The sequence below is a fragment of the Entelurus aequoreus genome, linkage group LG26 (genome assembly GCF_033978785.1).
Source record: "Entelurus aequoreus isolate RoL-2023_Sb linkage group LG26, RoL_Eaeq_v1.1, whole genome shotgun sequence".
NCBI lineage: Eukaryota > Metazoa > Chordata > Actinopteri > Syngnathiformes > Syngnathidae > Entelurus > Entelurus aequoreus.
This window is the reverse complement of record NC_084756.1, coordinates 30,881,920-30,896,919: the sequence shown is the minus strand read 5'-3', so window position 1 is coordinate 30,896,919 and position 15,000 is coordinate 30,881,920. Positions and strand designations below refer to the sequence as shown.

Here is a 15,000-nt window from a genome sequence, read left to right as displayed (position 1 = left end):
GATCCTAAATCACCCAACCATTGTTATTTGTCTCCCACTCACATCGCCAACCTCGGGCGCGTCATCAACTTAAGAACCTGTAGCGCGAGGCCGCGCGGAGTTCATCGCTGTGACAGAGACATAAAGGGCGCCATTGAAGACGAGGCCGCGCGGAAAACCATGAAAGCGCATTTAAAAGGGCTTCTCCCGCCCGACCTTTGACCCAGGGAGGCTGTGCGTGTCTATTAATCGTCCTTTTTCTGCGGGCACTTAGAAAAGTCTGATCCACTCCAAATGGAGATGGCGGTGAGAGTAAAGAGGGGTGGGCCGCCTTCACGAGGCTGGAGGAGACAAAGGGGTCTCCTTATCCGGCACCCACACCCCCCCCTGCACTGCCCCCCCCCGTGCCGTGCCCCCTTATCTGGTGGTCTCATTCAGCATATTGAAAAGTTGCGTTTAACATTCACAAGCTTTGAGGATCTTGTTAGTAAAGCGTGAAATAGCCCCGGCCCCTTTCTTTCTTGCAAACAACAAACCCCCCACCCCCCACAACCCGCCCCCCCACAACACCACCTCCCCCCCTCTCGTCAATGAAGGGGCATTCTTCTCGGGCACAATGGCATTCTTTAACATTTCTTCTGTAAGTGATCTGAATAGTTGGGAGTGAGAGGCTAAACTTTAGACATCTGGCTCTTTAACCGGGAAAGTGGGATAGCCCGACTATATGACATTAATTCAGGCTTTTTGGTTGTCTTTTAGGACCCGTGCACAAATCACACATGCATTTTTTTAAACTATTGTACAAATCAGGAGAGAAATTGTTAACAACCCTCCTCCTCCTCCTTTGCAGACAGGAGAGAGACGAAGAGCCCTGCCATGCCCGGTTCTCCTGTGGATGCTAAGACTCATTCCAGATCAGCTCCCAGCAGCATCTCCACCATGCCTCCCCTGCCCTCCATCAACCCAAGCGGCCCACGTCTGGCCTCCTTCTCCACCACAGCATGTATGTGACATCTTTGAGCACGTACACTCAGTATGTTACGTTTACCTATTGGCATTAGGGATGGGTACCTTTCACATTTCAATCCGTACAGTACATTTTCGGTGTGTGAGTGCGTGTTCATGCGCTCATAAAAGTTAATTTGTTTAATTATAACTGCAGTCCAGTTGTTATAATTACTTTTCTTACACTTCTGAGTCTCATTTGCAAGTATTATATAGTAGACTTTGCGTGCAGTTGCAATTCCAAGATGGTAGATGGCAGTAGTGTGTAGGCTACAGTGACTACGTTTACACTGCAGGCCCAAATCTGATTTTTTTCCTGCTGACTGTTTACACTGCAAGTAAAATTAGATTTTTATCAGAATCCAGTCTAAACGCACAAAGGCCCCAATGTGTCAATTGCATGCGCAGTTCAATAAAATGAAAACAAAGGAAGTAAGAAAGTCGCAACTACGACAAGATATAATAAACCTTAAAAATGTGTTTTTTTACGTGGAAAAAATGTATAATATAATGTATGAATCAGTGTTTCCCATAAACTGACAAGATACCTGTGGTGGCGGGGGCGTGGCTATGGGCGTGGTCACCATGACATCATCAAGTAATTTGCATAATTTACTACAATGATATGATTTTCTCTAAAAAGGCTCAAAAAATGTATACTTACTAATTAATAATAACAGTTTTGTTTTAAACGTCCATCCATCCATTTTACAATATAATTACAACACTTTATGTACATATTTATATACAGATTTGAACAATAAGTTATTCACTGAAACATATTAATTGTGGTTCTTACAAAAAATATATCTTATAAAATATAAAAGCTAAAATGTCTCTTAAAGCTCTGCCCCTATAATTAGTGCATACTAAATAATTTAACTTTAGCCTACTACTACAACCATATTATTTACCAGCAACATAAAGTGAAACAGAGGCAGAGGTGTCCTGCCACAGTCAGTAACAAATAAACAGAAAACAGTAGTGGTCAAATACAAATAAGGCAACAAGAGAAGTATCCTACACTTCTCTTTTGTAAAGTAAATCTGAACAGCCTATATGGGCATCTACATCAACTATATGATTTGCCTGAGAAGCTGGACAGGACAAAAAAAAAAAAGATTTTTATTTTATTTTATTTTTTTAAATATTTGTGGCGGACGTAATTATTTTGTGGCGGGCCGCCACAAATAAATGAATGTGTGGGAAAAACTGTGAATGGATATATACCATATTTTTTGGAGTATAAGTCGCTCCGGAGTATAAGTCGCACCGGCCGAAAATGCATAATAAAGTCACATTTTTGGGGGGAAATTTATTTGATAAAAGCCAACACCAAGAATAGACATTTGAAAGGCAATTTAAAATAAATAAAGAATAGTGAACAACAGGCTGAATAAGTGTACGTTATATGACGCATAAATAACCAACTGAGAACGTGCCTGGTATGTTAACGTAACATATTATGGTAAGAGTCATTCAAATAACTATAACATATAGAACATGCTATACGTTTACCAAACAATCTGTCACTCCTAATCGCTAAATCCCATGAAATCTTATACGTCTAGTCTCTTACGTGAATGAGCTAAATAATATTATTTAATATTTTACGCTAATGTGTTAATAATTTCACACATAAGTCGCTCCTGAGTATAAGTCGCACCCCCGGCCAAACTATGAAAAAAAACTGCGACTTATAGTCCGAAAAATACGGTACATTGTGTAATATATTTGGGAGAGTTCTAATCTTTTTATGGCGGTTAAGTAGAGGCAACACAGACACCAGCGTGGATTTACATTAGCTTTATTTTTCAACTCACTTACTTGCGTAACGTGTACGCAAATACGCCACAGTGTCTATTCCGGTCCTTCAACAATCACTATTTCTTCTGAATCAAAATATATATTCATATATTACATATAGCCTATTATTTGCACACTATTGACTAGTGATGCACGGAAAATCTTCTGTTTAGACTGCAGTCACATTTGAAAAGATCAGATTCCAATCGGACTGGGCTACCTCCTGATGTGGCTTGAATCTGATGAAAATATCAACACTTTGGAGCGTTTAGACTGGCAAAGAATACCTGATTTGTGTCACTTGAAGGCAAGAAAATCCGATTTTATGTGCAGTTTAAATGGGGCCTACATGTTACCTATCTAGGAAGTAGTCTTTGCCATGAAATTGAATCTAGTCTTTTGTAACAATCTTACTTATTACACACCAGCCGTTTGATTATAATATGCATCCAAATTTGGAGGTGTCGAATCCGCCATGTGAAATCGGTAATACTAGTCAGTAGCATGTACCGTATTTTTCGGACTATAAGTCGCAGTTTTTTTCATATTTGGCCGGGGGTGCGACTTATACTCGGGAGCGACTTACCTGTATGTGTGAAATTATTAACACATTACCGTAAAATATCAAATAATATTATTTAGCTCATTCACGTAAGAGACTAGACGTATAAGATTTCATGGGATTTAGCGATTAGGAGTGACAGATTGTTTGGTAAACGTATAGCATGTTCTATATGTTATAGTTATTTGAATGACTCTTACCATAATATGTTACGTTAACATACCAGGCACATTCTCAGTTGGTTATTTATGCGTCATATAACGTACACTTATTCAGCCTGTTGTTCACTATTCTTTATTTATTTTAAATTGCCTTTCAAATGTCTATTCTTGTTGTTGGGTTTTATCAAATACATTTCCCCCAAAAATGCGACTTATACTCCAGTGCGACTTATATGTTTTTTTCCTTCTTTATTATGCATTTTCGGCCGGTGCGACTTATACTCCGGAGCGACTTGTAGTCCGAAAAATACGGTATATGGCAAATCCAAGGAAAATTTACATCAAGCTAGCGCATTTAGAAACATGGAGCCTTACTCTATGTTTGAGTGTTTTCTTTCAGGCATACCTTCTTTGTTGGCATGGAAAACTGTAACATTACCTTTAGGCAGTCCGACCGAGTCCGGTCTGAGCGCTGCGTGAATGCTTGTATCTGCCAAGTGTTTGAGTCGGCAACCGGACGTGACGTCACGTGCAACAAAGGCATCAAAATATAACACTGTTTGGTTTGACGTGAATCGATACCCGGCAGTACTGGGTAAAAGAATCGGGTTAGCACGACTGCAACCATGACAGAAACATGCTGTTGGAAGTCGAGGAAGACAAACAAACTTAAGTGTAACTTAATTTCTTTTATCAGAGTTGCACATTTCAGGACAAAATAGCCTTGTTATGATTGGCAACACTAAATTGGCCCTTGTGTGTGAATGTGAGTGTGAATGTAGCTGAGATAGGCTCCAGTGACCCCAAAAGGGACAAGCGGCAGAAAATGGATGGATGGATGCAATATACAAGTGTCCATTGCAGTGGATGCTGGCATTTAGGAGGTTAACATGTCAACGCAAGGGTCTGTCACTGTGTTTGTACCGGTCCAGGTTTCTCTATAGAACAGAAGCACTTAGGTGTTTTTAGGAATTAGCTGCCAAAAAAGACTCTCCTGAATTTTGCCGGTTGAATAGCCCTGTCCTACACCAAATCATTTGGTTAAGAAAATCTTGACTCCGGTTGCACACAATCCCTGAAATGCACCAGGACTGAGAGCTACTAAAATCCTTCTGTAAACAGTCTGCGGCGTGTGTGACATCATGTTTTGTGCGCATGTGGTTCACTTCAGGGGCCTCATTCCGTTCGCATTACAAATCAAATTGTTTTGGTAACGTGAACGACAACGTAAAAAAACAAAAGAATATCCAAATTAGGCATCATACCCTGCAGTGTGAACTTGGCCATTGTTGATGCAGTTCAAGTCTTCACAGTATGATTGTTTTTTACTTTTTTTACTTGTGAGTCAAACGGATCACGTGCCATTCAACAGTCAACACACACAGAAAAAACATTAACTGGTACATTCCAGTAGGGTTTGGAATAGGGAGATTTCAATCAATGTTTTATGCTGCCGATTCCGATACCGATCATCCATGAGTGAGATCGAAAGATACCAATACTGATACCGAGCACATGTTTTTACATGTATTAATGGTGAGTGCTATTTACAGCTATTTATACAATATTTAAATTACTTCCTTTTTCTCTTTCATTAAATACAATTTGTTTGACCAAAACAAAGTCAATAATTCATAATAACTAAACCAGTGGTTCTTAACCTTGTTAGAGGTACCCAACCCCACCAGTTGCATATGCACATTCACCAAACCCTTCTTTAGTGAAAAATACAATGTTTTTTTTCAAATTCAAGACAAAGTTATATGTTTTTGGCAACACTTTAGTATGGGGAACATGTTCTAAGTAACAAAGTCTTAATTTAGAGTCATTTGGTTAGGGTTAGGGTCAGGGTTAGAGGGTTAGGGTTATAACAAGGCATTAATAAGTACTTAATAATGACTAGTTAAGAGCCAATATGTTACTAATTGACATGTTAATAAGCAACTAATTAATGATAAATGATAATGATAAATGGGTTATACTTGTATAGCGCTTTTCTACCTTCAAGGTACTCAAAGCGCTTTGACAGTATTTCCACATTCACCCATTCACACACACATTCACACACTGATGGCGGGAGCAGCCATGCAAGGCGCTAACCAGCAGCCATCAGGAGCAAGGGTGAAGTGTCTTGCCCAAGGACACAACGGACGTGACTAGGATGGTAGGAGGTGGGGATTGAACCCCAGTAACCAGCAACCCTCCGATTGCTGGCACAGCCACTCTACCAACTTCGCCACGCCATACGCCTAATGGTGAATATGTTCCCCATACTAAAGTGTTACCATGTTTTTTTACTGGTGCACAAAATGAACCGTGCATGAACATCACCTTGTTCAAACAACAAAACCAACAAAGTGCATAAACTCACAACAAATTGCACACCTGCAAATCAGTCAGCTGTTGCCGTATCCGTAATACGCCGATAGGGAGAAGTTTGTATTTACACGATGAGTCGGGTGTGTCTCGACCTCCGCCGAACCCCTGAGGCCGACTCACCGAACCCTTAGGGTTCGATCGAACCCAGGTTGAGAACCACTGAACTAAACTAAAGCAAAAACTGCTATTTACTATTCATTTAAATCATTTGTTTTTTAACCTGGACAGCATGGTGGTACAGGGGTTATTGCATCTGCCTCACAATATGAAGGTCCTGGGTTCGATCCCCGGGCTCGGGATCTTTGCCAGCACACCTCGCGACCCTGAAGGGGACAAGCGGTAGAAAATGGATGGATGGATAGGTTTTGACCCTCAAAGGCCTCTTGTGTCTAGGTAATTATACCCCGAGTTTGTAAACATTAACAACAACAAAAAAAAAGTATTTGATAAAAAATGTAAATTATTAATTAAAAATAAAATCGATCATATACTGATATTACCCTTAATATCTACACCGATTTATTGATGACATGATAATAATACTTGATAATGATACTTAAGATACTAAGGAATACAATTTATTTGCCGTAATGGAGCTGATTATTATTATCTTAGAGGAGGGGCTCCACACTGTGTATGGAGTCACATACCGTCCTGGATTATAGAGCGGTATACAAGCCACGTTCACTCAATTCTAGGGAAAAAAATGTTTTCCATATATTAGCCGCACTGGACTATCCGCAGATTTATACTGTACGTTGCAAAATTAGTTATTTACCCAGAAAGATTCTGTAAATGTTTATTTACATACATATCTACTGTAAATTGTTGATCAAACAAAACAGAAGTCATCGTCATGGACCCACTAGCTGCGGAAGCTAGCTCTCCAATCAGCTAAACAGACTCAATAACTCCACGGTGACGTTTTGGTGAATTTACTGAGGAATTTGTGAAACTGAAACAATACAAAAAGAATGCCGTTGTAAGTTAATAATACTAACATTGACACTCCTAAACTGGTTAACATATTAGCTAATGCTAATGATGCTAGCTTCATTACATTACAATAGCACGTACAAATATGCATGAAAACACTCCTACAGACATTACACATGGGACAATTTAGTAAATAAAAACAGTTTTAGTTATATTGTAAATCTTACAAACGTTGCTTGGAGTGACAAATGAATACATGCGAGTAGAAACGCTATGGACAGCTACAAGACTGAACAGCAATTCTGCTTCCTGTTGAAAGCACTACCGGTAAATGGAAGGACACTGCAGCAACCTGCAGTGAGCGAACTCGTCTAAAAGATGGCACCATAGCACAAACAAAACACGTTCTCAGCGTTTTTGCTTGTTTTTTTTTTACTTTTTGTAATAGACGTCAGCAAAGAAACCGTTTGTCCCTTATAAATTTGACAAAATAATAGAATGGGAAATTGCACAATACATTAGCAGCCAAATTAAGAGCCTTTGTAACTCGTTGCCAGTATTCTTCTTTGATTGCAATAAGACACACATGTTAAATGTATCATATGATTTTTTTTTTCAAAAATAAAGCCAATAATTAATTAATTTTACAGTCCCCTTTATTTTGAAAAGTACCAAAATATTGTTATCAGGACAACCTTAGTCCCTAAGTAGGCAACACTTATCCATCCTGCTATTTCTTCTTATTCTCTGGCAGACCAGATGCGTATGATGTGTGTCAAAAAGCAGAGTTACGATGCCATCTACTCGACGGAGTTGTAACCACAAGCTACATTGACACACTCACAAGCATACCAGTTTAACTGGCACCACACTAAAGCGGTACTAGTTTGGTTTCGGATGCTTTACAGCGGGGAAACGGTAAAATGCCTCCTGAGAAGCTCCAAAAAGATTTCACACAAAAATGCTCATAAAATGTCAAGACAACATTGATTGGTAAACAACCGTGTCGCTTCGCTTCTCTCCTCAGTGACCAACGGGAACCACCATTCCCCGCCCACCCTCAACGCGGTGCCGTCACCGCCGCAGCGCTACAGCAACGGGCCCTCGTCGTCGTCATCGTCGTCGCTGGCCAACCAACAGCTGCCGGCCACCTGCGGCGCGCGGCAGCTGAGCAAGCTCAAGCGCTTCCTGACCACACTACAGCAGTTCGGCAACGACATCTCCCCGGAGATCGGAGACAGCGTCAGGAGCTTAGTACTGGCTCTTGTGGTACTACGCCTTTATTGCGGTTAAGAGGATGAAATCTGCCTCTGCCCCTGAAAAAACCCCAACATTTCTCTGTTTCTGCCTCTAGAATTCAACCGTGACCATCGAGGAGTTTCACTCGCGCCTTCAGGAGGCCACCAACTTCCCCTTGAGGCCATTTGTTATTCCTTTTCTGAAGGTAAACACTATCTTCATCCTTCCCGGACTTGTTTGCTTCCTTCTTATTTGTCCTTCACTATTTTTACTACTTTGCCATTTTTGGTCATTTTAAAATTGCAGACCACAAGGGTCATCTATGTAGGTGGTCAGCAACCCGCGGCTTCTTAGTGCCGCCTTACTGGCTCCCTGGAGCGTTTGATGGAGGGGGGAGGGGGGGAACAAATGCAACAGTTTGTTTACATGTAAAATCTGTCTCTCATTTTGTCCACCAAACGTTTTGTGCTGTGGGTGAATGCACAAAGGTTAGCTTTGTTGATGTTATTGACTTGTTGGAGTGCTAATCAGGCATATTTGGTCAGTGCATGACTGCAAGATAATCAATGCTAACATGCTATTTGTAACCACAAATCCTCCCCAAGGTTTCTCATAGTCATTCACATCGACGTCCCTTGTGTGGGCTCGTTGTGGCTTGTGCAGCCCTTTGAGACTTTTGTGATTTAGGGCTATATAAATAAACATTGATTGATTGATTGATATTTAGGCTAGCTGTATGTACATTTTGCATCATTTTGCCTCATGTGTAGGTATATTTGAGCTCATTTATTTTCCTTTACTTTTACCCTCTTTGTATATAATTTAGTTCTGCATGTCCCATGACACATTATCTGCATGTAATATTGGCTGCATTTCTGATAGTTGTTTGTGTGCCATGTTGTTCCAGACCACAGCAAACATTACCTAGCTTGCCAAATATTGTAATAAATGCATTAGAAGAAGACAGCCTGCCATTACCTTGAACCTGGACACACACATGTATACCTTTGGCCAATAAAAGCCAGTAATTTCCAGGAGTTATGTCACCTTCTGAGTAGCTGCTGATTTACTAATGGTTTCTAATGTAAAAATGTGTAGAATAAATATTGAATATCAACATTTTTGTCAACGCAGATTTGCTTCAGCCTGCGACACATAGTCATTTTGATAGTAGGCTAATATAGCTAATATAGACACTTACGTCATGTGTTGCCTTCATTATAACACGTATATAAGACTTGTAAAGTCATTTTGATAGTAGGCTAATATAGACACATTATGTGTTGCTTTCATTATAAGACGCTCCAGACAGATTTTTTTTTGTATTTTTGGTCCAATATGGCTCTTTCAACGTTTTGGGTTGCAGACCCCTGATCTAGACCCTTTCTGTGCTTTATAGTCAACAATGCTCTTTGGCAGATATAACATTGATTTAATTGCGTTTCTTTATTATGCTGTAATGATTCAAAGGTCACCTGTGATGATTTGTTGAAAGGATCCCCGTTAGCTGATGCCATGGCAGTCAGCTCGTCTTACTGGGGTCACTCAAAACATGACATATTATGAAACTGTTAATTGTATGTTTCTTATTGCAAACAAAGAACACTTTTGTCATTAAAAAGATAATGAACATACTAGAAAACTTCACTTTTAGTAGTAAGTAAGTGAGCAAATAAAGGTACCTAATTTAGCTGCTGACGTATGCAGTAACATATTGTCTCATTTCTCATTCTATTATTTTGTCAAAATTATGAAGGACAAGCGGTAGAAAATGCATTATTAATCTACTTGTTCATTTTCTGTAAATATCTGCTTACTTTCCGTTTTAGCATGTTCTATCTACACTCCTGCTAAAATGTAATAATCCCGTATTCTTCTTAAGTTTTGGCTGATAATATACATTTTGGTATCAAGTAGTTATCAGGTCATACATTGGTCGTAATTAAAGTTCCACTGTGTTCAGGGACATATTTCCTGAGTTTATAAACAATTAAAAAATGACAAAATATTTTGTGATAAAAAATATTGCTGTAATCATTGTATTATTGACTATATACAACTCTTGTACTTGGTATCGGTACGGTCGATATCTGTATAGATCCACCCATGGCATTTGTTTACATTCAGGAGCCCTAGCTTGCTGTTAGCTGTTGTATCCTCCTACGGTGTGTAGTGAAGCATGTTTAGCTATTCCTCGTCCTGCAGGGATGATACTTGTAAGAAACTTACTTTATTTGTCGCCATGGAGGCGAGGATTAGTGATTTAGAAGTAGCTAAAACACTGCCGACTGCGGCTGGATGTTAGCTAGCTAGCCATGTTTTAGGGCGGCGCTTAAGTGTTTAAAGCTTCACTTTATTAGTTTTTAAGCCCAAATGAGTCCATTCTCCCTCTTCTGTCTACACACTGTTTCTGCTTGTAAGTACTCTGTGCGTGTGCGCTGCATAACATGCGCCCCTGCTCGTTTTACCAGCAATGTCACGACGTAAAAACAGCGCGCCTTCATGTCTGGGGAAAAAAAAAAGTATCTGTATTTTCCAGAGGCAGTATGGTGCTGTTTTTAATTCATCAGTACAGGTATATCGTACAACCCTAGTTCATACATGTGATCGGTATTGATATCGGCTGATCTCACTCACGGATGTTCGCCATCAGCAGCATAAAACTTTGATCGGAATATCCGTAATTTAAACATATGCATACTTGCCAACCCTCCCGAATTTTCCGGGAAACTCCCGAATTTCAGTGCCTCTCCCAAAAATCTCCCGGGACAACCATTCTCCCGAATTTCTCCCGATTTTCAGCCGGACTTAAGACACGCCCCCTCCAGGTCCGTGCGGACATGAGTGAGGACAGCCTGTCGTCACATCCGCTCTTTACTTCATACTTCAGAACCGACTCCCACACTTGCCGTCAGGGTGCCCAATACAACGTAAACCGTTGGCCAACCAAATTCTTACTTTTTGGTTGGCCAACGGTTTAAAAAGTAACCACAGAACATAGTGTTCTGTGGTTACTTTTTGGTTGGCCAACGGTTTAAAAAGTAACCACAGAACATAGTGTTCTGTGGTTACTTTTTGGTTGGCCAACGGTTTAATAAGTAACCACAGAACTCTATAGTGTTCTGTGGTTACTTTTGGTTGGCTAACGGTTTACGTTGTATTGCGCACCCTGACGGCAAGTGTGGGAGTCGGTTCTGAAGTATGAAGTAAAGAGGAGTAACTTCATCACCTCGCCTGGTTATTGACTCCAGCCCAGAATATTACACTGCCCATACCTATGCTCCTTCAAAGGCTGTGCTACTGGCTGCAAAGCATTGCACTTTCAAATACAACAATGAGTAGAGAGGAGTGTTATGTGTGTGTATGTGTAAATAAATGAACACTGAAATGCAAGTATTTATTTTATTTATATATATATATATATATGTATATATATATATACACTACCGTTCAAAAGTTTGGGGTCACCCAAACAATTTTGTGGAATAGCCTTCATTTCTAAGAACAAGAATAGACTTTCAGATAAAAGTTCTCTTTTTCTGGCCATTTTGAGCGTTTAATTGACCCCACAAATGTGATGCTCCAGAAACTCAATCTGCTCAAAGGAAGGTCAGTTTTGTAGCTTCTGTAACGAGCTAAACTGTTTTCAGATGTGTGAACATGATTGCACAAGGGTTTTCCAATCATCAATTAGCCTTCTGAGCCAATGAGCAAACACATTGTACCATTAGAACACTGGAGTGATAGTTGCTGGAAATGGGCCTCTATACACCTATGTAGATATTGCACCAAAAACCAGACATTTGCAGCTAGAATAGTCATTTACCACATTAGCAATGTATAGAGTGTATTTCTTTAAAGTTAAGACTAGTTTAAAGTTATCTTCATTGAAAAGTACAGTGCGTTTCCTTCAAAAATAAGGACATTTCAATGTGACCCCAAACTTTTGAACGGTAGTGTATATATATATAATAAAATACATATTTATATATAGCTAGAATTCACTGAAAGTCACGTATTTATTTTATTTTATATATATATATATATATATATATATATATATATATATATATATATATATATATATATATATATATATATATGTATATATATATAAGAAGTACTTGAATTTAAGTGAATTCTAGCTATAAATATACTCCTCCCCCTTAACCCCTCCCCCTGGATCCGCCCCCCCCTCCCAAAACTCCCGAATTTGGAGGTCTCAAGGTTGGCAAGTATGAACATATGTTTAATATTGTAGTTGTAACATTACACTGCATCGCACTTACAGCTGTTTCTGATATGTTATGTCATACATCATAGTGTTAAAATAATGAATAATGAGCGTTACTTCCTTTGGAAAATACTTTTTCATGTCAGGTGTATCTAATGAAGCGGCCGCTGTCATTAGCGACAGCACTGTAGCCAAATTGACGGCAGCAATGAAGCGAATGTAGCTGCTCCCACGACGGCTTTAATTCAGCAAGTGGTTTAACCATCAGCATTCGCCTGATGTGCAACAGATGAGGGTGTGTGTTTAACGGCCCCCCCTTGTGTAACCAGGAGAAGTCTGCCGAGTGTATACTTAGGAGCTCCTCTCAGTTGAAGAAAAAAAAAAAAAGAAGCAGGCCGTAAATCTTCCAGTCGGCGCTCCAAAGCCTATCTTTTTGTCTCCACATTTACCTCTCACTCACCTCCATCTGTCTGTCTGTCCCAAGACAAGAAACCGCTGTTCCTTCTTTGCTAGCTTATTTCAAAGGATGAGGCGGGGCACTCACAATTTAAGGAGGAGAGAAAAAGGAAAGCTGGCCGGCAGATGGGACAGGAGGGGCTGCGGTGGGGGGGGGGGCAAAAAGTGGAAAGTCGGAAGTGTGAAACATGCCTATAAAGTGTTGCCTTCCCCCACTTTTTTATGGGCTCCAGTTCTCCCATGTGGAGCCGCTGTCCCATGAAAGGCGTGAGCCGGCGCCGCCAATAGAGCCTTCACGTCTTAAAATACAACTACAACAAAGTAAAACTACTCAACTCTCTCAAAAATGAGACTTTTTTTCTAAAAACATTACAATTCCATTCCAAGTTGGTTATGGTTAAAATTTATTTTGAACTTGCTTAGGTTTAAAACATTTCTCACAGTATTACAGCCTTTCCTTCCTCCCAAAATAATACTTTAAAATAAAAATATAATCACTTAAAAAAGTAAAATATAACTCATAGTACATATACATTCACTGTACAAGCACACATATACACATACTGTACATATACATTCACTGTACAAGCACACATATACACATACTGTACATATACATTCACTGTACAAGCACACATATACACATACTGTACATATACAGGTACATATGCACACATACACTCATGCACATAATCACGTTTGATCGAACATATATTAACGTTGTTGCCCTAGGGTAAACTGGGTATAACACATGGCACACTGACAAAGCTTAACCTATTGTTACTATAACAATCTACAAGGTTAATGTAGGTTGCTTCTCTTTCTTCCCCTCCATTTTTCTGCATTCTTTCGTATCTCAAGCTATCGTTACGTATATGTATTGTTGCATTTGAACAATTGTATTGTTGATAATAAAGGTAAAGTATTGGTATTGTTTATTATCAATAGCGCTATTTCTATTGGTAATCATATTGCTTTTTTCTAACGTTATAATGCTCATTGTCATTTCTGTATTATTTTTAATTTTCACTAACTGCTTATTTGCTAATACTTTTACCATCATATTTGTACATGTAGTATTTGCTGATGTTGCTCTGTTGTTGTTGTTGTGTTTGCTGTTGTTGTTTTTGTGTCTCTGTCTAATCCCCCTCTTGTCCCCACAATTCCCCCCTCTGTCTTCTTTTTTTTTCTCTTTCTATCCCCTCCTGCTCCGGCCCGGCTGCACCAAATGATAATATAAATACATTTAATAAAGTCAAATACAAATAAGTCAACAAGAGAAGTATCCTACACTTCTCTTTTGTAAAGTAAATCTGAACAGCCGATATGGGCATCTACATCTGCTATATGATTTGCCTGAGAAGCTGGGCAGGACATTATTAAAAATATATATAAAATATATATATATATATATATATATATATATATATATATATATATATATATATATATATATATATACATATATACATATATAAAATCTCCTGAGGATTGAGGAAATCCCTCATGAAACAGGCCTGTAGAGATGAAATAGTCTTGTGATTTTTTCCCCACACATACATATATACATACATATATACATATATATATATATATATATATATATATATATATATATATATATATATATATATATATATATATATATATAACTCATAGGGTTACCACTTTTTTTCCCCAATGTTTCTTCCCAATGTATGTATGTATGTATATATGCATATACAGTACCGTATTTTTCGGAGTATAAGTCACACCGGAGTATAAGTCGCATCTGCCGAAAATGCATAATAAAAAAAGAAAAAAACATTTACAAGTCGCACTGGAGCCCGGCCAAACTATGAAAAAAACTGTGACTTATAGTCCGAAAAATACGGTACTTATGTGTGTGTATACATATGTATGTATGTATATATTCATATACAGTACTTGTGTGTATACATATGCATGTATGTATATATGTATATACAGTACTTAAGTGTGTGTGTGTGTATATGTATAGATAAGTATATATGTATGCATACATATTTATGTATGTATATATATGTATATGTATGTACACATTTGTATTTATACATGTATGTATATACAGTATATGTATGTTTATATGTGTGTATTCATATGTGTGTTTGTGTATAAATATATCTGTGCGTATATATGTATGTATATATGCATATACAGTACTTAAGTGTGTGTGTGTATATGTATAGTTAAGTATATATGTATGCATACATATTTATGTATTT

At 38.6% G+C, this 15,000-nt stretch overlaps 1 protein-coding gene across 4 annotated transcripts in view; it reads left to right on the top strand.

Annotated features, from left to right (window-relative positions):
• cbfa2t2 (CBFA2/RUNX1 partner transcriptional co-repressor 2) overlaps positions 1 to 15,000 on the top strand; it is a 172,895-nt gene that overhangs the window by 139,153 nt on the left and 18,742 nt on the right. For all 4 annotated transcript variants that reach the window (XM_062037786.1, XM_062037789.1, XM_062037787.1 and 1 more), the window contains 3 exons: positions 830 to 982; positions 7,856 to 8,097; positions 8,183 to 8,272. In XM_062037786.1, the coding sequence (XP_061893770.1) occupies positions 830 to 982; positions 7,856 to 8,097; positions 8,183 to 8,272 (485 nt within the window). The remainder of the gene's footprint in view (positions 1 to 829; positions 983 to 7,855; positions 8,098 to 8,182; positions 8,273 to 15,000) is intronic.